We start from the raw sequence: 27,983 nt of genomic DNA on the forward strand, positions 1-27,983 counted from the left end.
AAAAGAAGTTGGGGAAGGGATATAGTGTTTCATCTGTCCGTCACAAAGTTAAAGTCCATCTATCTGTGGAAGTATAAGTCATAGTTCAGGAGATTTTGTTCATAGATGCGTCTTGAATAAACAAGGGGTCCTGATAAAAATAAGGTCATTTTGACCTACATTTCATATATGAGCGACTGATTAAAGTTTGCCTTAGAGTCCATATCTGAGATATAACTCGTGGAGAAATAATATTTTGTCAGCAGATGCATCTTTTATAGTCAGGAGGGTCCTAAAAAATAAGTCATCTTGACATAAAATTCATTGATGAGAAAATGAGGTGATAGGCTGCGTTAAAGTCCATATCTGAGATGAGGAATACAAATATTTTGTCAGTAGATGCAACTTTGATAGTCACGAATTCCAAAATCAAGACTTGAAAATGAATTAAATGATATTCCATTTCATCAACTGCACTTAAATGATATTCGATTTCATCAACTGCACAATTAAGTAATATTTTATAGCATTATAATAACTAATTGGATTGGAACAGTTCTGACAATTGAGGATTCAAGTCAAGTCAATATACAGATTGTTTATATAAGCATTTTGCACTTTTTTACACCAAAAACCTCTTTACTTCCGGCCCAAACATTTGGTGCGTGCACCAATTTACTATCTTGTGTATGTATGGAACGCCGACACTGTCTTATTATGCCTTTTCCCATATATGATGTTCATTTGCCATTATATGATGTCATTTTACCCTTATATGATGTGCAAATGACATTATGTGATGTGCACTTATCGTTATATGATGTACACTTGTCATTATGTGATGTGAACTTGTCCTTATATGATGTACACTTGTCATTATATGATATGAAGTTGTCCTTATATGCTGTCCAAACACATTTATATGAGGTGCAAACATCTTTATATCATGTCCACAATTCATTAAATGATGTGCTTTTTCCATTATGTTATGTGATTGAGTCCTTATATTATGTGATGCTTTCCTTATACGATGTAGAAACGGCATTATGTGATGTACAATCACCTTTATACGATATGCAATCACCTTTATATGATGACAATTTGACATTATCTGATGTGCAAATTATATTATATGATGTGCAAATTATATTATATGATGTGCAAATTATCTTATATGATGTGCAAATGGTCTTATATGATGTGCAAATTATCTTATATCATGTACAGATGTCTTTATATTATGTGCAAACTTCTTTATATGATGTGAACTTATCCTTATGTTATGTGCTAACATCGTTATATGGTGTGGTTCGGTTTACATCTTTATATGATGTCAGAACATCATTATCATGATGTCGAAACATCATTATGATGATGTGAATTCATCGTCCTGATGGTCAATGAACATGATTACGATTAAAGCGATTACTCACTACGTCAGAACTGATTCCAATCTGCTTCTGCGGAGTAACAATTAATCAGGCTCAAGTTTTTAGCTGTCGTTTGGAAAATGGTTGAGATTTAAAAAGAGATAAACCTTTGCATATTAGTACCTCGTTTTAAGATGTAAAAAATCACACCTGATATTGTTGGAAAAATGTCAAAATATATGAATTGGACCGTTTTGTTTTAATCGATTGGTCTAAAATAATAAACATACGGAGTCTGCAATAATGAACATACGGTTAAAATTATTAAATTTAAGAAATAATTCTTTTATTTCATGCTCTTTGCTCATTTTAACAAGTGAGGGCATTATATTTTTCAATTTCTGTACACCATAAAAAAAAAAAATCTATAAGAAGTTAATACACGAATTTCTAGTATGTACATTAATGTAAATTTTGCCTTGCTGATTATTTTAGCTGTTCGAGTTTCTCTTTATATATTCTCAAGATAGACACAAAAGAATGGGAAAAAATCGGACTTTGATAGGGTAATGGCTTATATAAGGGACCAGTCATTTGTAACCCCAAAAAGAGGGATAGGAAGAAATAAAAGGGGCCTTTAATTTCATCATTTTTTTAATGGAAAGGTGCATTCAATTTTATATAGTTATAGATTTGCGGTATAATGTTATGGCGATGTCTTCAAAATCCGTAGGCATCAATTTTTACGCCTGGTTCCGCTCGCCTCAATTGTTAAAACCTGAATCCTTAGTTTCAACAATTTCACTAGCAGAAAATTTTTCATCTGAAGCTAATATCGAATGAAGGTGTGGTAAATATTAATGAGACCATAACCGGCAAATCTAAATTAAGTTCGTTGAAATTTGTAGGTCTTTGGAAAAGGGGGTATTTATTGACTGTTTTTCCTTCTTCAAGGTGTAGACTTGAAAAAAAATAAGAGAAATTCCACTGTTTCCTCACACGTCCCCACCCCAATGAAAGAAAATTACCAAAATTATTACTTATTTATTTATTTTAACATTCCGATATATTGTTACCAAAGAGATTTCTACTTACGTAACTTTCGTTTTTGACTGGTTACCGATTTATAAATACGGACATTATAGAGTGCAAAATAACATTCCTTATCGCTTGTTATAAGTTTATTTCTTCAATGAATACTCATAAAAAAATTTTTTTTTAGATCACAGATTAATAATATATAATTTGTACCACTACAATTTAATAGTTATTACGGTGAGGCTGAATTCCCGAACATTTATTCATCATCCACGCACGAACTTGTCACAGAAAAAAAAATATCTCTGTACATTAACATTACTTTCAGGTACAGATATGATTTTTTTCTGGGACAAGTGCTTGTGACCATCCACAAGAATTTGCGGTCATCCGATGATCAGTACTTCACTACTTTGATTATATCTGTTCTTGTCTATACCAGTTTTCAAGAAAAGGTTTCTCTATAGATAAGTTATCAAGATAATAGCCAATAAAACAACAAAACTCAAAATTGCCCAAAAAGGACCTTTACTATAGAGTTTACTCAGAAACATCGCACTATTTGTTTTTTAAATCTATTATAGTTTCCAGGATAAACGCAAAATATTAAAAGCCGCTGCCGTAAATCTCCACTTTGAAAAATTCAAAATGCAACTCTCTATCTGTAAGAGAACAACAGGTCTCAGTAAACAATAAATAAATGCAGTGTTTAAGTTCATTTAGACACCATTCTGATTAGATTACAGGTATTGTGTGTTCAAGCTTTGCTTACGCCGATCTGAAAACGCTCAATTCAAGACCATTGGGATTCTCTGGTTTTGTCGGATTGATCCACACCTTCAAAAATATGAAGGCTGAAATTTTATTGGCTGATGTAATATTAACCAGGACAGAAAGTAAAACGAAGTGTTGTCAGATCCTTGTAACCAAAGCTTAGACAGATGATCTGTACATTATATATTAATCATTTGTTAGACACCGACTGTAGTGTGGGTAGGAGCACGTGTATTTCCTTGATGGACTTTAATAAAAAAAGAACATGGTTATTTTTTTTTAATTTCATTATTGTTTTATTTTTCCCTGATTTAAAATGGAAACAAACTATTTTGCTCCCCTTCTGAAAATATAAAATCTCTTTCAAGAAATTTGAAATCAAACATTTTCCAAAAATGTTGCCCCCCTCCCCCCCCCCCCTCACCAAAAAATGAGCGGCTTCCCACAAAACCTTTTATATTGCGGGTTACTGCATGCGGTGGTGCTTTCGTGGTAGCATGTTCGCATAGAGTGGAAGAGGTCATGGGTTCGACCCCGGCCGGGTCAAATCCAAAGACTTTCAAATTGATATTTGCTGCTTCCCTGCTAAGCCCGCGAAATTAAGGAATAAGAGCAAAAGCTGGTCGGCTCGGAATCAGAAGAATTGTCCGGGTAAGGTGACATGTCTTCCTTCGGAAAGTTACCTTGTGAACTAGCATGTTAAAAATCCGGCTCAGGGTGTCGGTCTAGTACAAAGCAGGGTTAATATTCATATCACATTACAGCTATTTTCCTAATGCATGTAGTTTTAAGGTTTGATTGGCTTGATTGCTTTGTTTTTATAACTGTTTGCTCATGCATTTTAATTAAGTTTTACAATTCTAATCAACAGATAGGCTGGGTTTCAGCTTGTATGATGTTATTGAATGCTTGAACAAACATTTATACAAGCAAAGCAAGCAAGCCAACCAAACCTTTAAACTACATACATCAGGAAAATAGCTGCACGGAAACATAATAAAAAGCTGAAAGCAAATGAAAAACATCGAGTTGAAGTTCATTCCATATCTCCTTTAAAGCATTTCGGATGAAAGAGATGGGCGCTCGCTGGTCGAGTGGTGTGAATAGTCGAACTACTGTATCACTTGTCTGTCGACACTTAGGTGTGTGAGTTCGAATACCGCATGTGGCAGATAAGCTCAACTCCTATGTTAATTGACCGTTTTCCAAACGAAGGTTGGGTGGTCTCTCTGGGAACTTCGGCTTCCTCCACCAATATAAACTCACCGCCACGAAATAGCATGAAAGTGTTGAAAGTGGCGGTAAATATAAATCAATTAACAAATTAATCAATCAATCATCCATACCGGTATAATTATGGCCTCTAAATCTATATCTTTATTCTCATAAAGTCAATGTATGACATCAGTACAGAGATAACAATAATAACTTTACAATATATACAAAACAAGAGAGAGAGGTTTCAAAAGTCTTTAGTCAGGAGGTATACAAAATTTAAGATATATTTCTAATTCTCTTTCCAGATCTTCTGGTATAGTTCTGTTAAGTCCTGTAATATTTTTACTCACTAAGAATTTTTTTTAGTCAATCAAAAGTAAAGAAAATAGAAAAGGTGATAAGTTTACTCCTTGTCGAACACCATTGTCTCAAGCAAACAAAGTATTTCGAATTATAATTACTAGAAGATGCCAGCGAAAGCGCGGAACAATTGGGCAAGTGTTGAAACAAAGAGTGTGGACACAGTAAGGATTTGGACACGTTTAATGCATTTAATTCTTTTTATTTAAAGAGACGAAAACGAGGAACATAATGCAAAAGACGGGCATCACCCCATTCATCTCTGTTGGAAAATAAAAATATCAAATACCCTAAATTGAAAAAGTGTGGCAAAGTGTGATTTTCAGTGGGTTTTTTTTTCCTTTTAACTAAATAACCGTATGAACTACGTAAAATCCTTTGACATTACCGAAAAGGATCAAAATGAGTACACAATGAAAAAAATCTCATCTAATCGGATGAAAAATAAAATCCAAAACACTTCACCAGGAATCAACCCCTCTGTATCTCAGAAACCGTTGACGCCATTCCAAATCTGTTGTCATACTCAAGTTGCAGAATTTTATTAGCAATTAAAAAAATCTCCATTAAAATAAGTTGAAAATAAACAATCTGTATATACAAATATGTGAACATTAACCAACCTGACCATTTCGCATTTCGCGGGCAGTACGTGGACTAAGCATGCGGTCTCCAAATTTGGATATTTTGGCTTTTTCTGTGGAAAAAAGATTGTTTCAAAGACAAATTAAGGAAGTACAAAACACTACATGTATACGTCATATCACAAATATTTCCGACTTTCAAATTGTATGGTTTTGTAGGAGTAACACTACATTATACATCTTACCATTTATATTATACAATAACATTTTATAAAACAAACCATCTCGCCATATTATGCACGAGTAGATAATTTTATAGCTATTGTTGTGAAATTTTTAAAACTGACTGTGAGTTCAATGGTGCATTTTGCAATGCATAGAAATAAGAAGATGTTTCATGAGAGCCAATGAGAAAACTCTCCATCCAAGTCATAATTTGTAAGAGTAAACAATCATAGGTAAAAGTACGACCTTCAACACGTAGCATTTGCTTAACCCAAATAGCAAGCTATAAAGAGCCTCAAAATTTGTTTTATCATATTTTCGCCACAGCCTCAAATTTCTCCAATTAGCTCCTGTATTAATTGATCTTAATCTCCCTCCGAAATGTTTGAAACGTTGATTTTGTTAAATTGCATTGTCTCATTTTTCCTATTAATTGCACTCTCGCTAGCGATAGACACATATTTGAGCTGGGTTTATAGTTTACAGAAGCAGATCGGAATCAGTTATGACGTAGACAGTAATCATTCTAATCGTAATCATGTTCATTGACCATAACGACGATGAAAGCACATCATATAATGACGTTTCGACATCATATAATGAAGTAAACCAAACCACATCATATAAGATTACAAGCACATAATATAATGACACAACCACATCATATAAAGATATTTGCACATATTATAATGGTAACTGCACATCATATAATGATATGTACACATCATATAAGTATATCTGCACATCATATAAGGATCTTTGCACATAATATAAGTACATTTGCACATCATATAAGAATGTTTGCACATCATATAAGAATGTTTGCACATCATATCAGTACATTCGCACATCATATAAGTACATTTGCACATCATATAAGTATATTTGCACATCATATAAGTATATAAGCACATCATTTAAGTATATATGCACATCATATAAGTATATATGCACATCATATAAGTATGTTTGCACATCATATAATGATGTTTGCACATCATATAATGATGTTTGCACACCATATAATGATGTTTGCACATCATATAAGGATGTTTGCACATCATATAAGGATGTTTGCACATCATATAAAGGTGTTTGCACATCATATAATGACAAGTGCACATCATATAAAGGTAAATGCTCATCATATAATGAAAATGGTCATAACAAGACAGTGTTGGCGTTCCATATGTATGTCTTTAATACGTTCCCTCTATGGATAGGATACCACGTGACATTGTATATTTCAAGAATTGAATAGATAAAAGAAGATGTGGTATGAATGCCAATGAGATAACTCTCCATCCAAGTCACAATTTGTAAAAGTAAACCATTATAGGTCAAAGTACGGCCTTCAACACGGAGCCTTGGCTCACACCGAACAGCAAGCTATAAAAGGCCCCAAAAATGACTAGTGTAAACAATTCAAACAGGAAAACCAAGTCATATCTATCTAAAAAAACGAGAAACGAGAAACACTTATAGTTCATTTTTTGATCGGAAAGTGAAAAAGTAAAGAGGCTAGATTGCAGTAAAAAATAGTATCTATATATACCAACCTATTTGCCTGTTAACAGAACATATGCCTTCTGATTTGAATGTTTGTTAGATATCAATGGCTCTGGAAACTTTCAAAGATTATGAACAATATAGCTCCTGTGTGCTTACACAGTTTGGTCAGTGTTAAAAAATCTAAGTATTCTTTCAGGTATGTACAAATTCTGGATGTGCCACAGGTAAAGCCGAACCGTTACGGTAAAAAAATCAAAGTACTGAAGCACTGAACATCGGATGACTGCAAGTTCTTGTGGATGGTCACAAGCACTTGTCTCAGAAAAAAAATCACATCTCTATATCTGAAAGTGAGGTTAATGTACAGATATAGTTTTCTTTTCTTAGACAAGTTCGTGCGTGGATGATAAATAAATGACAGGGAATTCAACCTCACCGTAATAAATATGATATTGAAGTGATACAAATCAGTATACTCTGCCCGGGTTTGTTGTTATATATTATATTAATATTTGTATATTACAGTTGCATGTATATATAATTTTCATCCATTTGTATATCATTCTATTCTACTATATTAATAATAGTGCAGTGCAAGTGCACAGTGGACACTCTTCTGTAATAAATCGATTTTTCTAATAAATTGGATTTGAGTAGGCATTCATATTTTCCCGCCAAACTTTCAATCGCCAATGCAGAGTTATCGATCCTTGAGAGAAAGCGAGGACCGATAACTCTGCATGGGAGATTGCAAACGTTCTTGAGATATTCTTCCGCATGCGTTAACACCATTTTCTGTACGTGTGTATAGATATTAAAGATTTTTTACTTATATATATATTTCTAATGACAAAACATTTTCATATTATTAATTTATGTTCTTAAAAAATATTTTTTGGAGTATCCATTGAAAAAATGAATTTATAACAAGCGATAAGGAATGTTATTTTGCACTCGATAATGTCCGCGTATTTATCATGTTTATAGATCAGTTACAATCCCATCACGAAAGTTACGTAATGGAAATCTAGGCGACAGCAATACACCGGAATGCCCTCACGGTCATCCGATGAAAAATCCAAATTTGTGCCGCAACTTTATGGAACGGCCTTCCAAACCATTTCAGGACTGAAAATAGTTTTTCACATTTTAAAAGTCTTGTTCAGTCCTGGAACGGTTTGGAATGTCGCTGATCTGCTTGCAGATAACTCTTGAGCTGTTTATTATTTATTTTGCTTTTTGTTGCTTTGGACTAGCATTGATGTATTTCTCCATGAATTTTTATATATTAATGTTTAGTTTCTGACACATATTTCCAGAAATTGGGTAATCAATGCATATTGAAAATATTTTGTTCAATGAAATTTCTATATCTCGAAGCAAATACTATAGTTCCAAACTTTTTTCTTTGATTTTTATAAAAGAAATCTATTTATTTAAATAGTTACCATGAAATATATAGATAAATGTTGTACTTCATTCTAAATTTCCCGCTTAATTTTTATTGCATGTTATGTGGGAGATTCAACTTTGTATTGCAGGTTGTTTATATCTTCGACTGTTTTTATGTAATGTATACGTTTTTATATTCGGTCAAAAGCTCCGTAGAGCTTGTGTTGTATTTTTGACTTATGCCAAATCAAAATAAATTTTTCTTATTTTTTCTTATCAAGTATAATGACAACGCAATTATATAATTAATGTTTTGAGACGGTCTCTGTACGCGTTGTGATTGATTGATTGGTGTTTGCTTTACGCCGCCTCAGCACAAAAAGGCTATATCGTGGCGATACGCGTTATGTAGTATTTGATACAACGTGCTATTATGCATTGTGGCAATAAGCCTGGGAATAATATGCTGGCAATATCTTATGTCTTATAATATCTAATAATAAACTGATTATTTCTGAATATACAAGGTTTAATCCTTCATTTTCTACATACGGAAATGCCTGTACCAAGTCAGGAATATGACAGTTGTTTCCGCCATTCGTTTGATGTGTTTGAGCTTTTGATTTTGCCATTTGACAAGGGATTTTCCGTTTTGAATTTTCCTAGGAGTTCGGTATTTTTGTTATTTTACTTTTCACCACGTGATATTTTGTATTTCCATCACAGCCTTAGCAAATGTCGGAAAGCAAGAAGAAAATTAACGAAACGATATTTCCGTCAAAATATTTATCTTAGGTCGGAAACACAGTGGTCGAAAAGCAGAAATTAAGATAAATAAACAAAACGATTCTTCAGTCAAGAATATCTAATTTCAATTTATAGATACTAACAGACTAAGGGAATATTCATTAAAACTAAAACACACCCGTGACATCACCTGTCCGTGACTGAATTAAAGTACCTGGGCCTTATTTTTATCCTGGATTTTTAGTTTTCGTATTCCATGTTTTCTCATCATCTGATAAAGTCATGCCGATTATAAGGTGTTCATTTTTCTCTGCTTTCAAAACTTTCTGTTTGAACCCGTCAACTTGTTAATTATTGGTAATATTAATTACGTGGAAAACAAAAGGGCCTGGAATGGTGTAATTTTTAATCAACACCATTGTCCCATATTAGTTATAATTTTTATATATAGTTGATTTCTTCGATTTGTCGTTTTTACATCAAGCCGGCTAACGAATTGGAAAGTACCTTACGCCTTATATTTAACCTGGATTTTAAGTATATGTATTGTCATCTAATAAAGTCATACGGATTTTAAGGTTCACAGTTTTCTCTGCTTTAAAAATCTTTCTGTTTGAACCCGTCCTGGTTTTCTTACTACAACCGGAAACTACATTTATGTTTTATTGCTTTGTACTTATTGTTTTTGGGATGGTTAGCTTTCTGGTAGTAAGATCCGTCAGGGTCAGGCTGGGAAAGTGGGTAGGCAAATGCTCACATAAAATCTGTACCGATACATTGTGTTAAATGTCATACTTTACACCATAACCAATGGTGGCGCTACTTGTAAAGGTGGAACATACCGAACATACATACATGTGACAAATACTATTGGTATCGGTATAGGATTCGACCTGGAACTTGTTAATTATTGGTAATATTAACTATGTGGAAAACAAAAGGGCATGGAATGGTGTAATTTTTAATCAACACCATTGTCCTATATTAGTTATATATAAAGTTGAATTCGTTTTTCCGTCGTGCCGGCTAACAAATTGGATCTCGTTATTTTAGTAGTATAGATTATTAACTTTAAACTAAACTAAATTCATCATTAATGGAATATAATTAAAAATGTTATTTGATGTCCAACAGGTTTTAACAGTAATTTCATTTATGAAAATTATATGAAACAAATGAGCACAAATTATCAGGGATGTCCACAAATAAATTGAATAGTATCTAAAATTTAAACAGTAGTGAATGTAACCACGAAAAATTCAATTCAATTCACAAGGAGTTTAAATCCTTGCATCACACAAAAAAAACGTAATTAATAATTTACATTAGTCATTTAATTACTACGTCAATCATTTTATACCGGTGTAGTATGGTTTTATAAGTTTCTGCTTATATTTTGTGATTTGATAAAGAAAAATGTCCATCAGTAAATACTTGACGTTTGTGTTATTGATAGTACATTGTAGATTTTCGGAAAAAGATTTATTTACAGAAAAAAAACTCATAAAAAAAACAGGATTGAAATTTGCACGCCAGACGCGCGTTTAGTCTTAAAAATACTCATCAGTGACGATGTATGTTAAGAGGGTACCCAACACTTTGACTAAAATACATTTGGCTCTTTTAATTTCATAAAATTTTGACAAAATAATTACTTTGACCTGTTGACAAAAATATTAAGATTTCAAAAACTTTTAACAACACAGTTTACAGGATTAATTTCATTGGATATAAAGCAGTTCGACAAACACTAATCTTGATCATTGAGAAGATGATTTCCCTTTACTAATAGTATGTGATTAAAATGTTGAGTTGATTTTTGAAGAATTAACTCCCTTATATGTTCTGTAGCCCCTTAATTAAATTTCAATTCTTTTTTGTTTTTAATAGTTCAACCTTATTAGATCTAAATCTTTTTAATATGGTGCGTTTTGAAAATTGTAAATGAATCCGGAGTCAACCCACTTGAGGTAGGTAGTTTGACATCCGGATTCAACCAACATTAGATTTGAGCCTAGAATAAACATTCATGATAACGCGAATGCATATTCTTATTCAGAAAATTAGTGCGTATGCTTTCCATTTACTGTTTCTTGAGCAAGAAAACACGTGCATGTATCAATATTAATTTCACTCGCGGAATGGGAATTTTCACATTTCTTATCTAATTTCAGAACACGACAGTAAGAGCTTGACTTTGAAACGTGGTCATCATTAAGGTATTCTGACTTCTAGTTGTTTCTCTTTTCTTTGTATATTTTTTGAGTTACAGTCCTATTTTAAACTTTGAAATTTTCGAAATACTTAGGATTTTCTACCCAGGTATAGATTACCTTAGCTGTATTCGGCCTTTCGAAATTTTTGGTCCTCAATTTCGTACTTTATTTGGTCTTTGATGAGTCTTTTGTAGACGGAAGGCGCGTCTGGCTTACATAATTCTAATTATGTCATCTATGATGACTTCACCAAACATATCTTTTTAAACAAATTGGTTCTTTTGAGGGCATGTTCAGGTATTCATAAAATTTCTGAACACAAGACATTCTTCAAAACTAATTTTTTTTCTGGAGAATATTTGGATTGATTTAAATAACTTCAGCAAACCATTTTAAAACATGTCAGATGTTATATGAGACCAACATAATTGTCAGTATATAAGTGGTCCTCATGAAACTGGTGTGTTACTCTCAAAAACAAAATACGAAACCTTCTTCTAAGTTGCATGACACAGAGTTACACTTCACATGGAAATGGACTTTCAATGTCTCTATACCACCTCTACCATGAGTTCATACAGCTCCAAGGAACAAAATATGAAGATATGAAAGATAAAAATAAATGCATCCAGATTTTAAAGCAAAATGAGTGCTGAAATTTATATTGCGATTTGCTGTAAATATCCGGTTTGCCGAAATTGGGAATAACAATAGGATAAAATAGTCAATTTTTAAAAGGTAGCTGTATACACTTTTCTATTTACAACTAAAATCCAACAGTGCTTTTAACTGACTTGTGCATTGTCTACACACAATTACATGTTTTCAATAAAGGTGTATTAACATCATCATTTCCTTAATCTACGCATAGTCCATTATATCAAAACAAAAGCAAAACCATTCAACAATGTTTTGGTGACCAGTCAGGTGTCTTTGGTTCACGTAATTTCTTTCTTTTTTTTTTTTTTAAAGCAACTTGTTTTATCAGTTGAGTGAAATAAATTCAAGAGAAACCGACCCTACATCTTTCTTATCACAAATCTTGCATTTCATGTTAGTTTTCTTTAACAGTGGGCTTGAATCAGCAGTGGATAACGAAAGAGAAAAAATAAGACATCTTTTTATTTCTATTTATCATTCAAAAATATAATGTTAGAATAAGAGGGTGTCATAGTATGTATTAACAAGTGTAGAGCAAAACAGTTTTTTTTTGTCGTCTTTATAGAGAAAATTAACTGTTTGTAGAAATGTAGACAGACAACTCGATATCCGTATTACACTTTATAATGTAATGAAAGTTTAATGGTTTTAAATGTCATAAAACATGAACAGTATAAAAATAGGGGGTGTGGTATGATTGCCAATAAGACAACTACCCACCAAGTTCAATTGAAGTGGATGTAAGCAATTATAGGCAACCGTATTGTCTGGCCAACTTAGAACATATTCACACATTAGAATGGCATTACAAATTTGACCATTCCCATTGTTATTAGTCAAACATTAATATGAGTTCATTGTTAAAGTGTAAGCATTTTTTATTAAGGGGGTGTATATCTTATTTAATGGTGATTCTTGTATTGCAGTTTATAATTCTATATATATGCTATAAAAACTTTGATAAAAAAAAGAAGTGGTTGAAAATAGAAAAAGTGTGGAATCCTATCATTTTTAGGCCAGTTGATCAAAAGTCAAGGATATGTTACATAGTATGAAGTTCTTAGAAAATTTGGTTTATTGATGAAATCTCTTGAAAAGTCTGAAATTTTTTTGAACTGTTTGACTGGGCACGTGCTTCCAGACCCGGTGGTTTGCCAAGTTCATGAGAACCCCTACCTAAATAAGGACCAAGAAGGGGTTTCTATATATCAATATTTTGAAGGGAGCATTATAACATGACAGCAATAGCAAGATTGAATAAAAAGCTTGAATACGAATTTTTAGATGAAATCTCTTATATCTTTTTTTCAAATATGTGTAATATGATTGGGCATTTGAGTCGGGGAACCCTTACCCTATTTTGTAAAGATGAATCAAACCTCTTTAAAAGTGACCTAGTTCGAAACCCTAACATAGTTGACATTTTACTTAGTATCAGAGAAACTGATTTTAACCATGAAAACGAGATGCACCCTGTCAGACGTACAAGTTCCCCGTTCAGTCATTCTACCCAACACATTTAATTTACCTGGTTAGGTTAAAAATTGTAAAGCTTAATATGATCTATTGGTTTGCTGAAGCATTTGCTGTAAATGATATGTAGATGTATTTTACATTTATATAATGTACTTTTATCTTATGTGCATACCTGCTATTTTGAGGACGATCAGGAACTTGATAAGCTTTATCTAATCAGGTTATCGTCTTAAAACAAAGATAATCTGTTTCATTTATTATCATTATATGATATATAGAAGATATGAATTATACATCCCTTTTCTCTTTTCGCAGATGACGATATTTTTAGCAAATCGGTTAAATCGGCAATATCTTGTAAAAACTGTATGATTGACCGCGTGATGTACTTTTCATAAGGATACGTTTTCATGAATAAATTTAGCATACAAGAGCAAGAAAGACATTTCGTTTGTTTTTGGTTTAATTTGGAAATGTTTATCCCAGATCCTTTTTGTAAAGTAGAAAGAACAGATAAGCTTTTGAATGGTTCAAATATAACATATTCGTGTCTTCGGTTGGTGCATACAAGTCAGTATGCTAAGAGTTTTTTTTTCCAATGACCGTCCATCTATTTATTCTCATGGCGTTTCGCATGCAACTGGAAATGACTTTGGAGCCGTATGAAGGGTGATGCATGACTAGCTTTAGATCCTTATCAGGTACCAAGATATATTACCCGAACATTAGTATATTATCTGTACATCAGAAAAACCCATGCAATGATGCTCCATATATTTGAAAATGAGGTCAAGGACAGGAAACCATATAACCTCCTTGTTCTGTCTAACTAAAAATCGAAAGAATTCGTAATTTTGAAAAAGGTCAATAAACTGTACAATAAATTATTTTTTATTGATTTTGCTGATTTGTCAATAAAAAATAAGATACTACCGCGGACATCAAACTTATAAGTCAAAGAAAGGTAGTCAGCACTATGAGCAAAAGAGATAATGACAAAGTCCACAAAATGGATTGAGCAATAGATCAACCAAACGAAAACAGGTGCTCAGAACCTTTTCCACAAGCGGCAGTCGTTGGTCAATTATTATGGAATTTTTTCGGTGCTACTGATTATAAGTTACAACAAATTTTAAAAGCGTTAGGGCCAATTTCCCACTGTTATTTTTTTTTTCACTCACAGGGTCAAAATCTAAAAGTGATTTGATTTGATTTTTGGTATTTTAACGCCACTTTTAAGCACCGTTTTGGGGCTATTTCGTTGCGGCCAGTTTTTATTGGTGGAGGAAGCCGGAGTGCCCGGAGAAAACCACCGACCATCGATAGGAAAACTGACAATCCTAGTCAATTAAGATTGCAGTCGAGTGCAACAGCACGAGCGGGGTTCGAACTCACAACCTCAGTGTTGACTGGCTAGTGATTACAGTAGTAACTACTTACACCGCTCGGCCATCGAGGCCCCAAATCAGTGACAATTATACCACATCTTATTTTATTTTAATCTTTTGTGAATAATTCAAGAGAAATTGACCCAACTCTTATCACAAATCTTGCATTTCATGTAAGTCATCTTTAAAGGGGCTTCAGCTGTCAAATTCATGTTCACCGATTTGACTCAAATTCTCATTTTTGATTTATAACATACTAAAACATATATCCAAATTACTTAAAAGTCCAAAATAAATAATTTATAATGCATGGACTCGATACTGTGTATCAGCATTTCGTGTGTAATTTAGTCTAGACGCCATCTAATTCACCATCGAGATGACATCCGAAGACTGCCGACGGTCATAAAAACCGATATAAACAAATAAATAGATAGCGAGCACGTGCAATTGGATTTTTCTAGGTGTGTTTGATTTCATGTTATATGTATAAAAAAAAATTAGTCATCAACTAAATGAATCACTCTTGTTTTACTTTCAATGTTGACATTCTTTTCCTTTTAATAGCTAAGTACGCCTAGTACATGCATAATCCATCCCCAGCTAAGGGGTTAAATTGAAGGTCACATGCATGAATACGGATTCAATTGAGGTTGAATTATTGAATTGCAAGTCAATGATACATCACTGATGTTTTTGAGCTTATTTTGACAAATTTGGGCCAAATTGACGGCTTATAACGAAATATCATTTCAAAAGTCCGCTTTTATTAATACTCGGGGGGGGGGGGAAAGAATCGTATTTTTATTTTTTTGGTCTAGATCGTAGCTAATACATCTTTAACAGTGGGCTTCTGTTAGTATCTCATTTTGAACCAGCAGTGGACAACGAAATGGAAAAAAATAGCAATTTGGACGTCTTTTTATTTCTAATTATCAATCAAAAATATTATGTAAAGAGATAATTGATGTGTTTAACCACAAGCACTTGTCTGAAAGAAAATTTACCTGTATAAAGTATATAGGTAAACAAAAACTCAGAGACAAGTGCCTGTGAATGTACACTCAGAATCATATACGAAAAAAATGTCCAGCAGTTTTATTTCGTTATAGTCCTTGTAATCATTGATAAATAAGAATGCCTGACAAATTAGAAATAGAACAAATTATGTCTCTCAATAAGCACTATCTTCTATCTTCACAACTTATCGTCTTTTTAAGTTTCACAAATGCACTGAAAGGAAAAAAAAAGTTATAAAAAGCGATGTTAGAGAAGTACTAAATAAACTGTTTACACAAAAATGTGTCTCGCCTTATATTCAAAGTCAGTTAACCATGACTTAAGGTACAGAGCCAAACAATCTCCATGGAAATTAGATTTGCCAATGATTATACAACTGAATATCAAATATCATTGACCTACCACTAGTGATTCCCCATAAACTGACCTAATCACAAACTAATACAAAGTCATGTAAAGTAAGCAGAGGTTTCAAAGTCAATAAACCATGACTGAGGGGACGGGACCAAATAATCTCCATGGCAATGAGATGTGCTAATATTAATACAAATGCATACCAATTGTCATTGACCTACCAATAGTGGTTCCCATAAACCGATCTAATCACAAACTAATACATTGTTGATGCCTCCGACGACGCCGGAAACAGCATATCTATGTCTTGCTTTTTGACTCCACAAAGGCGAGACAAAAATTACGTGGTGTTATTTAACAATTATACGCTGATGCATATTGGAAGTGTATTTTCTTCCTAAGTACAGTTCGTTGTCCCGCAGCTACAACAACGAACATTAGCTATGTGTATCAAAACTGAAAGTCTCCCTCCACTACGAATCTACACTAATTAAACTGACCATTACTATGGATTTTGCTTTGTCGCCATCGGTGGTAAAAACTAATTATAATCTGACAGCAGAAACATATGTAAGAAACAAAATTCGCTTCTAGTTTTTTTTACTTTATCATTGTTGCCAAGTAATATCGGTCAGCTTCAAAAGTATGATATAATAGGTATATTCTGTGATCCAGAAGTAGTCTGTATCTCCCCACCATAATAGAAGACATGTAAAGTCAGTTTACTTTTTTTCCTAGGGGGAAAAAGCAAGATTTTGTTTTCCAAACTCAAATTTTTTTTAAATCCATTATCTTCCAAAAAGCAAAAAGGTTCTAACATCTTCTATGGGGATGGATTGTATTCCGAACATTTCTAAAATTGCCCATTATTTTTTTTATTTTCCAAATGTGGATCACTACAAAACGTTGTTTTAAACATAATTAAGCATGCGCAAATTTTCTTGAACGTCTAGCAGCAAGTATTACATGCATTTTCCGAACGGTTACATGTTATTGTTGTGTGATAATGCATTGCTTTGTAATAAAACGATACGCTGGGGCAGATTTTAACGTGCTTGGTCACAATGAATGCATGACAACCTCGGTTAACATGCATATGCTCCTATTTCTAAATATGCGTTCTTCACATAGGAGCATCAACTACCAGTTTTAAAGTCTTTGATTGTTCCGGCTTGTGATCGAATTTACGACCTCTGACACTTGAGACAAGCATGTTACAATGAAACAACCGGCGCGGCGGTAAGTATAGACGATTGAGCAGGATCTGCTTACCCTTCCGGAGCACCTGAGATCACCCCTCTGTTTTTGGTGGGATTCTTGTTGCTCACTCTTTAGTTTTCTATGTTTTGTTTTGTGTACTGTTCTTCTTTTTCTTTTTAACCATGGTGTTGTCAGTTTATTTTCGACTTGTGAGTTTGAATGTCCCTTTTTGTATCCTTCGCCTCTCTTTGAAGTCATTTTCAAACCCGCATACCTTTAATTTGATTTGATATCTTTCATATTGACAAGTTCCGGTGAAGTGCATTCTGTATTAGTTGTGGCTTAGTAGAAGTGCTTAGTAATTATGTCATTTGTAGTCTCCAATTTACATATTTCTGGCAATAAAGTTGGTCTGACAGTTTAAAACAAAACAACAAAAAAGAACAACGTATTTCTGGCAGAAACTGCATCGTAAAAAAACTAAATATTTAAAAAAAAAACTTACCATACAAATCCATACAATTATCCAAAACGGAAAGAACAGTGTAATCACAATATTCAAACAGATTTTGTCAGCAAACCTGAAAAACAGAAGCATTGTTAATGCAAATCTATTCTAGTATACTAAATTGGCCTTATTACTATATATTGTCTTCCTATTTCACCAGTTTTTTTGGTGTTGGACATTTTTTTCTCTCTGTAATTGATGATAGTTTTAGTTTTTGAATGATTGGAATTTTTTTGTTTAAGTATTTGATTTAATTTTGATTTGCTACCGTTTGCTAATAAAAATGTAAGGATTTAGAAATATTCTTTAATATTTTAACTTATTTAATGTGTTCTTGCTCATACGATATTACAATAACAGTTTATATACGTCATGATGTCCCTCTATTCTTTATTTTCCGCAAGTATAAGAATAGAGGGCATCAAATATAAACTAATATTACATATGGTGTAGCATTCTTCTATTTTCATTGGTTGTTACGATCACTTGATTCAAAGGGTATTCAAGTATCATGGACTCTATGTTTCTATTTATATATATGTATTTACGGTCAATATTAAACATCATGCAAAATACAATGCAAAATACACAGAAAGAACATTGAAGTCGATTTCAATAATACACTATTTATATAATTACATATGTAATATATAAATAAAGGACTCTCCCTGTCAATACGTTATATATGGACCTGTTAGATTATATTGACACTCCGGGACTTCGTCCTTGGTCAATATAATCTGAACAAGTCCATATAAATACGCGTATTAACCTCGTCAAATGTCCATAATTGATAACTGTTAATAGTATTGTAATATCGTATGGATAAGAGCAAGAACATATTAAATAGGATAAAATATGAAAGAATATTTACTTTAAAAATATTTAAAAAAAACATAAAAATATTTTTAAGAAAAAGTCGAGGTGTCAATTCCACAACCGCATGTGATCTAAGCGAATATAATTAGGACTAATTACATACTTATCAATTATTCATTTTTCTTTATTTTTCCTGGACGAACCTATTATTTTGTATTTGTTATATCCTGTTTTAGATAATTTACAATGATTTTCATGATGTACAAGTAATTGACGTCAACAATAAAGACAAACCTATTAGTTACAACTTAAAAACTTACTTTTTATACTGTTGTAAATTATTGCCTTTTCTGGTGTTCATTAGGTAACAGCAACGAATGTTTGACATTTTATAAGAGGAAAGACGTAAAGACGACCTGCGACTTACAGATTATCTATGTGCTGCTTATTGGTATATACATCATATATATCTTAATTAATATTCGAGATATATATAAAGGGGAGCAGAACAGGAATAATACTACTCCCGATATTTCGTAATTATTCAATCTATAAAAATACATTTTCTAATGAAGAACTGCAGCCTTCAACAACTTTGATCTCAGCCGTTATTTTTCATAACTTTTCATATTCAATGGCACTGGTCACCACTAGCTATTTTTGCCATTTGTTGCAATCCGATTTAAACCAGCTCTTCATTTGATACATATTGATCAGTGAAAGCAGCAATTGCAGATCTGGTTTTAATCACCATCCGACTGTATGTTGACCGCCAGATGTATTTTTCTGTTGTTTGTTTTCAAGTTTTGTTGTTGGGTTTCCGTTTCATTGACGTACATAACTCATCTATTAGAGTATCGTTCCAATGCGAAAAATGCTCCAATCAAATAGGTCAGGATGCATAAATCACATTCACTAAAGAGTTCACACACAATAAGTCGATATGTATTTCTATCGACCATTAACTTATACATAAGGAACACTTAAGTCAAACTGAAAATATATTCACATTCATTTGAAGTCCGAAAAATTGACGATGAATTACTTGGAAAATTGAACCAATATAAAGGTTCTAAAGAGTCTACATCGTTAAATGTATCACGCTCCAATAGTATGAGACCTATTCAACCTCCTTTAGTTCGTATTAAAAAAAAACTTGCTCTTTGCGGGATTTTTATAAAATATTTCTTGCTTTTGATTTTGAAAAAGAACAGAATAAAAACAAGAGAAGTGAACACACTAATAATGTTTCGCCTACTTTACTGAAAATAATTGTGATTGAATTTTATGTTTAATGCCTTTAAAATAAGGTTATACAGAAACTTTACATTATCAACGAACAATGAAAATGAGATTATAACTAGATGAACACTACCAGACGAACATGTACACATTGTAATCCTTCAATTTACTGAATGTTGTTGACCTATTACTTATAGTATCGGAGAAAACGTACCTACTAACAAAACGTTGCTATTGTGCCTTTTATATTTAGTAAAGGCCAGACGTACTCGTACACATAGCAATCCTATATATATACTCAATATAGTTGACCCATTATTAATAGTGTCTGAAGGAGGAAACAATCACGAAAACCTAAGGATGACCAACCAACCATGAAAATGAGGTCAATGACGGATGAACTCTATCGGACAGACATGAAAATTGGGTCAAAGTCGGATGATACCTTCCAGACAAGACATTTACACCTTACAATCATTCCATACACCAAATGTAGTTGACCTATTGCTTATTGTACTTGCAAAACAGAACATAACACAAAAACTTAACATATTCCAATGAATCATGAAAATGAGATCAAGGTCTGATGACACATGTCAGTTGGGCATGACGTACACCTAACAATCATTTCATACACCAAATATAGTAAACCTATTGCTCGTAGTATCTGCGATATGGACTTGACCAAGAAAACTTAACTAACCTTGTTCACTGATCCATGAAACGAGGTTCAGGTCAAGTGAAAACTGTTTGACATGCATGAGGACCTTGAAAGGTACGCACATACCAAATATAGTTATCCTATTACTCATAAAAAGAGAAAAATTAACATTATAAAAAAATCTTAACTTTTTTTCAAGTAGTCACTGAACCATGAAAATGAGGTCAAGGACAATGGAAATATGACAGACGGAGACTTCATAACATAGATATCTATAAAAAAAAGTATGAAGCATCAAGGTCTTCTACCTTCTGAAATATTAAGCTTTTAAGTTATAAGTTTACGCCGCCGCCACTAACCCTATGTCTCGCTTTCTGCGACAGAAGTCGCAGGCGAGACAAAAAGAGATTATGTTGGATTTTGACAATTTTGCCCTTTGATTATCTTTAAAATATTGGGTTTATTTGTTTCCAGGCGATATAAACTAACCGGTGTACCACTTGACAGGATATTTCTTAATTTAAACATTGTCATGTTTTAAGCCTTAATACAGCTGCGCATCCAAGGTTTTGAAAAAATGGGAGGGGCCAACAAGATAACGTTAGGAGTGAGACGTGTAGAGGGTCTATGCATTAACCATGAATGTAGTTCAATAAGGGGGCGGGTCCCTTCCCCCAAAAATCAGCCTCAGAAATATAGCCATTACTAGTTATTAAGATAAGTTTTATTCTGACAAGTTTTTTTTTAAAATTCTATGGTCTCAGTATATATGTAAGAGTTAAATCTATGTCCAGCCTCAAATCTGTGTCACATGACGTCATGACACTCATATCTTTGGCACTTTGTCTAGCCTTAAATCTGTGTCCTTTCTTCAGATCTATGACTTCGGAAGGCACTTGAAGATTGCAGAGGGATTAGAGTATTGAAATTAAAGCACTCAACCCTCCCCTATCCTGGGACCGTTGTGTGACAACACATAGGAAAACACTATAAAAATCAGTTGGAAAGGGCTTGACTCATCAGATCTGCACATAGTTCAAAATTTAACTATATACAAAACGACAAGAAACAAGATACAGAGTTTCGATATAACAGAACTCGAATTTATTTTACTGTTTGTCCTTCAAGCCTTCGTTACTTATTTGAAGAATTCATATTGAAATAAAAACAAGAGTGCACACGCTGAAATGTCTCGCCTTCTATACTGACCATTGATTTTATGTTGAAAGTCCTAAATATAAAGTTTTACAAGTATCACATTAACATTTATGATCCAAGAAAATGAGGTCGAGGTCAGATAAACCAAGTCGGAAATACATGTACACCTTTAAAACAATCATTCCACACACCGAATATAGATGACTCATTGCTTATAGTATAAAAGAAACAGACCAACCCCTGGAAATTTTATATTGACCAATGAACCACAAAAATGAGGTCAAGGCCAAATGAACCCGCCCGACAGACATGTACACCTTAAAATCATTCCATGCATCAAATATAGTTGACCTATTGCTTATAGTATCTAAGAAACATAGTTAACAAGGAAAACTGAACATTGACCAATGAACCATGAAAATGAGTTGAAGGTCAGATGATACCTGCCGGACAGACATATACATCTTACAATCATTCCATACACCAAATATAGTTGACCTATTGCTTAAAGTTTAAGAAAAACAGACCAAAACACAAAAACTTAACATTAAGCAATGAACCATGAAAATGAGGTCAAGGTCAAATAAAAACCTGCCAGACTGACATGTACATCGTAAAATATTTCCATACACATAATATAGTTGACCTATTACATACAGTATTAGAAATAATGACCAAAACACAAAAACTTAACTTTTACCACTGAAACATGAAAATGGGGTCAAGGTCAGATGACACCTGCCAGTTGGACATGTACACCTTACAATCATTTCATACACCAAATATAGTAGACCTATTGCTTATAGTATCTGAGATATGGACTTGACCAAGAAAACTTAACCTTGTTCACTGATCTATGAAATGAGGTCGAGGTGAAGTGAAAACTGTCTGACAGGCATGAGGACCTTGAAAGGTACCGCACATACCAAATAAAGTTATCCTATTAATCATTATAAGAGAGAAATAAACATTACAAAAAATCTTCACCTTTTTTTCAAGTAGTCACTGAACCATGAAAATGAGGTCAAGGACAATGGACATATGACAGACGGAAACTTCATATCATAAGGCAACTACATACAAAGTATGAAACATCCAGGTCCTCTACCTTCTGAAATATTAAGCTTTTAAGAAGTTAGTTAACGCCGTCGCTGCTGCCGCCGGATCACTATCCCTATATCGAGCTTTCTGCGACTTCTGGTTCGACAACAAGTTTTTATATTCTGACTGTGTTCATCACTATTTCCTTGATTAAAAAAAAACTTGATATTAAGGCTAATTACTGATTGAAAGATCAGAAGTATAAGTTTTTTTTGTGGCAAAAAACTCAAGTCCTATCTTCATTATCATTCCTCGATGATGTCAACACATAGGACGTTGTTGAAAGAGACACAGATTTGAGAAAAGAAATGACATAGATTTGTAGCGTCTATGACACAATACAGAATAGGACACAGATCTGAGGGAAGATTTGCGGCTGGACATATATTTGAGGCTTACATTCCATACAATGAAAATAATTGACCTAGTTTTTTTATAAGTAAAATATAGTATTATTATCATGTCCGGAATAACTTGACAAAATTGATAAAAAAACAACTATCCCAAAACAAAATAGAATTCATGATCAAAATATGAGAATCATTTACTGAAATGGTATATTTTAACGCAATAAGCTTCATGATAGAGTTAAGATTAATACGGAAAAGAACTTCGATCCTAGTTATAGCAATACCATCGTTGCTCGTAAAGTCTTTCCTTAGGATACTTGAAATCTATAAATACAAAGAATCTAACAAGGCTTACTGGTTAATCTACAGTTTGATATCTAACAAAGGAATGTTGTAGTCAAGTAGTCTGTCTGATAAAAATGATGTAAAACTATAGGACAAAATAATTTAGACTTTTTACGTGATGAAATTCATTGCATGTTTTGGATAAACTGCTGACTGTGTGATAAGGCAAATATTGAAATTTAAATGGAAACACTTCAATATGTAAACCGTGCAAAGGTATCAAAGTCAATGGACTATTATCAAGGACCAAATAATCTCCCAAAGTCAATGGACCATTATCAAGGACCAAATAATCTCCCAAAGTCAATGGACCATTATCAAGGACCAAATAATCTCCCAAAGTCAATGGACCATTATCAAGGACCAAATAATCTCCATGTACAAGAGATACAACTGAATATCATTATTTTTTGTCATTCACTTACCCTTACTAGTTCCCCTTAAATCAACCTTATCACAAACTATTAAACATGTGAACTATGCAAAAGTATCAGTAAATGGACTTTAACTGGAGAGCGAGGCCAAATAATATTCATGGTTATGCTAATACAACTGCATATCAAATACCATTGACTTAACATTACTGGTTTAGAAAAACATTACTGGTTTCCCTGAAACTGTAATCACAAACTGCAAAGTATGCTTTATACACATTGTGACTTGGATGGAGAGTTGTCTCATTGGCACTCATACCACATCTTCTTATTTATAAGGTAAATGAACCCTGACAGAGGGAGCTGGTTCAAGTAATCTTCAAGGAAATAATGATATGCCAATGCTAACATAACTGCATACCAAATTTCATAGAATTACCATTATCAGTTCCCCTTAAACTGACCATATCACAAACTAACAATTGACGTAGCCTTTGAAGTGAGACGCCCATTTTTTTCATTTTTTTCTTAGGTCTCGCCTCAACGATATCGTGGAGGTGAGACAAAACATTGTCATATTAACAAAATATTGTGTAGTACTTACCGTTCTCTTTGTTGCACTAAAACTGTCGATTGTTGTGCACCACCAATGTTTACAACTGTTGTTTGTTGTTGCTGCTGCTGCATTTGTTGTGGTGGTGGTGGTGGATAATAATGTTGTGGTGGTGGGGCATATGCAGGTTGAGGCTGTGGGTAATACCCCTGAGGAGGTGGTGGACCATACCCTTGTTGCGGCGGTGGTCCATATCCTTGAGGTGGTGGGGCACCTTGTGGTGGACCACTGTATGGTGGTGGCATTTCCTTTTGCTGAAAAAAAAAACGATTCTTTAGTCTAAAAAATTCGTAAAGGTTCCGCGGAACCAAGTGTCTCGCCTACTTTTGCTGCTAGTCACAGGCTCAACAAAAATGGGGAAAAAATTATTAAAAATTTTCCTATAGATACTATTTTTGGTAAAAATCCAGAATGGTTTATGAATCTAATAAATGTTTTAAAAACTTTAATGATTTATGAATCTAATAAATGTTTTAAAAACTTTAACTACAGACTGTATGTAATGTTAACTGGAAGAAAAACTAAGTCCATTTATAAGTTATATACGGAAAAACAGGAAGTAAATTTTTACAAAATTTCTTTCTTGATACTAGCATTTGATCATAAACAAGCTTCTGTCCAAGTTTGGTACAAATCCAGGATAGTTTAAGAAAGTTATTAAATTTTATAAAACTTTAACCACAGAGTGAATGTAATGTTACCTGGCAGAAAAACTAAGTCCATTTATAAGTAAAATACGGATAAATAGGATTTTTTTTTACATTATTTACTTCTGGATATACTATCTTATGATCATAAACAAGCGTCTATCCTAGTTTGGTAGAAATCCAGGATAGTTTAAGAAAGTTATTAAAATTTCTAAAACTTTAACCACAGAGTGAATGTAATGTTACCTGGCAGAAAAACTAGTCGCAGGATCGACACAAATGTAGTATTTTCTGATGATTTTTCAGACGTAACCAAACTCATGATTCAACATCTGATGTATTTAACTATTTTATAATTCCAATCAAAGTTCCACAGGTGGCCTTATTCGACATGTTACTTTTGTAAAAAAAAATAATTCCTTTGTGTTTATTTTTCTTTTCGCATCATCCTTCGGAAGAATTAAAAAAACACATGCAATAAATATCGCCCCTGTTGAATATGGAATGGAGTTTTCATGCATAGTCTCATCTAGCAGTTGGTCTATGGGTTATTCATTTGATACTGTTAAATAACAAACATAATTTGTTTTGTTAAATTAATTAATAACAATTTCAGTCATCTCCGCGATATAGCCTTTTTGTGCTGAAGCGTCGTTAAGCAATCAGCAATCACCAGTCAATCAATCAATTAACTTCAGTATCATACATGATGTAATACCTTGTGGACTCACATTCGGGAAAACATGGTCAAGGGTTCACAATAAGGACATTATAAAAAAGGCTGTAAAATACTGTCCTTTGGTATCGATTTTTTATCATTTTATCCTTTCGTACACAATTGCAACACCACATATCATACATAACCAACTTCAGACAGAAACTTGCATCATTGATTACCTGTCCCTTACTTAAAATTGAAAAAATCAAGATTATTTATCAAAAACAGTAGTCATTTAACAAATTTCAAGGTTTTCTTTTTAGATACGCGAGAGAAACGTTTACCTGTATATGCCCAAAAAAAATCACGTTTTAGTAAAGAATATACTTATACCTGGTTATATTGTCCTTGGTGTAACAAAAATTTAATCAATCGGCTCTTAAAATATTTTGTCATAAAATAACCACTTCCTTATCTCATTTTGTAGCGCACTTACATATGTAGACGACTTTGTCTTGCTGTCTGAAGAAATGTTCCAATAAACCTAGGACAACTGCAAGCGTAACACTTATAATGTTAATGGTCTTTAGAAAAACTAAGTTTCGAAGGCAACAAAATATATTTCAAAATTATATGTAACATAAAAACATATAGTAACAGCTTAGACACGTTTGTTACACCATGAAACTAGAGTATTTAAATCAATTTAAAAATATTTTTTAAACATAATATTAAACGTCTTATTCTTTCATTTAACAAGACAAACATGCTAAAGTTTTATTTAAAAATAATATGTGGTATGGTTGCCATGAGACAACTCTCTACCAGAGACCAAATGACACAGAAGGTTAGCAACTATATGTCAATGTACGGCCATCAACAATGAGCTATAAAACCCATACCGCATAGCAAGCTATAAAAAGCCATGAAATGACAAATGTAAAACAATTCAAACGAGAAAACTAACGGCCTGATTTATGTACAAAACCTGCCTTTCTATCCGCCATCCAATTGCCCTAAGACTATATCCAACACTAAAACGGAGGCACGGATCGAAGGAAGTAAGTAAGTAGGTAAGTAAGTAAGCAAGCAAGTAAGTAAGTAAAACTTTATTTTGAATCGGCATATGAACAAACAATTTAAACGTGAGCTCTAATGAGCTTTTCACCGAATATATAAACATATACAATAACAAATAAAACAAAGCATGCAAATAAATAGTTATATTAAAAACATTATAAACCCACCGTGATCCTGCTTTGTTTGGAGAGTCTTTATAATAATGATAATTCAAAAAGGGATTTAGGCGACATGAGTCTTGGTTTGTTTGAAAGTAAACTTTTATCTTTTAAAATTGCATACTGAAATGAAATAAGAATGCCAGTGCAACAGTTTACAGTCTAGATTTCTTGGGGTAAGTTATGCTCATGTCCAGATATCAAATGTCTCTGCCTAAATCATCTAAATAGTGGCAACGATTAAAATATCAATTGAAATATAATAAAATGTGTCTCACCTCCATTCTGTTTGAAGTGATTTCTTCCGTTCCTATCCTGTGACAAGTTTTCACCGGGATCTGTTTAGTCACGTGTCAACGCAATCTTTTTTATTGATTTCCCTTGTGGTGTCGGTGTTAGATAGTAATATTTGAATTATTTTGTTTTAAGATAGTAATATTTACATTATTTTGTTTTATTGTGATGTTTGATACAGATAACGTTTACGTAATATTAGTTTAAAAAGTTGCACCACCTCGACTTGATTTGACTATTACTTCACCCAGGAACATATATATATTGTTAGATATACTGTTCCCAGCTTGACCTCAATTTATGTTAGGTTAGTATTTTTAAATATAAAAATTAGTTTTCCAAAAATCATGGGTGTGTTAGTTGGAATTTCCCAAAATACTTCTAATTTCTTCAGAATACAGGTAAACATTTCAACGTTTTATTATTGACATTTCACTGGTTTAACGCGGTTTAGGCTTTATA

The 27,983-nt window shown here is 33.0% G+C and overlaps 1 protein-coding gene across 2 annotated transcripts; it reads right to left on the reverse strand.

Annotated features, from left to right (window-relative positions):
* Positions 1-15,844: 15,844 nt before the first annotated feature.
* LOC127738016 (annexin A7-like) lies at positions 15,845-27,782 on the reverse strand. 2 transcript variants are annotated; one of them, XM_052249027.1, is made up of 4 exons: positions 27,506-27,782; positions 24,676-24,932; positions 18,019-18,094; positions 15,845-16,172 (listed from the first exon to the last, which is right to left on the reverse strand). In XM_052249027.1, the coding sequence occupies exons 1-4, from the start codon at positions 27,509-27,511 to the stop codon at positions 16,155-16,157; spliced, it is 357 nt and encodes a 118-aa protein (XP_052104987.1). In that variant the 5' UTR covers positions 27,512-27,782; the 3' UTR covers positions 15,845-16,154. The 2 variants fall into 2 exon arrangements, with proteins under 2 accessions (XP_052104987.1, XP_052104986.1); XM_052249026.1 differs by having other exon boundaries at positions 24,676-24,938; positions 27,506-27,778.
* Between the last annotated feature and the right edge of the window lie 201 nt (positions 27,783-27,983).

The sequence above is a fragment of the Mytilus californianus genome, unplaced genomic scaffold (assembly GCF_021869535.1).
Source record: "Mytilus californianus isolate M0D057914Y unplaced genomic scaffold, xbMytCali1.0.p SCAF_4, whole genome shotgun sequence".
Taxonomy (NCBI): Eukaryota; Metazoa; Mollusca; class Bivalvia; order Mytilida; family Mytilidae; genus Mytilus; species Mytilus californianus.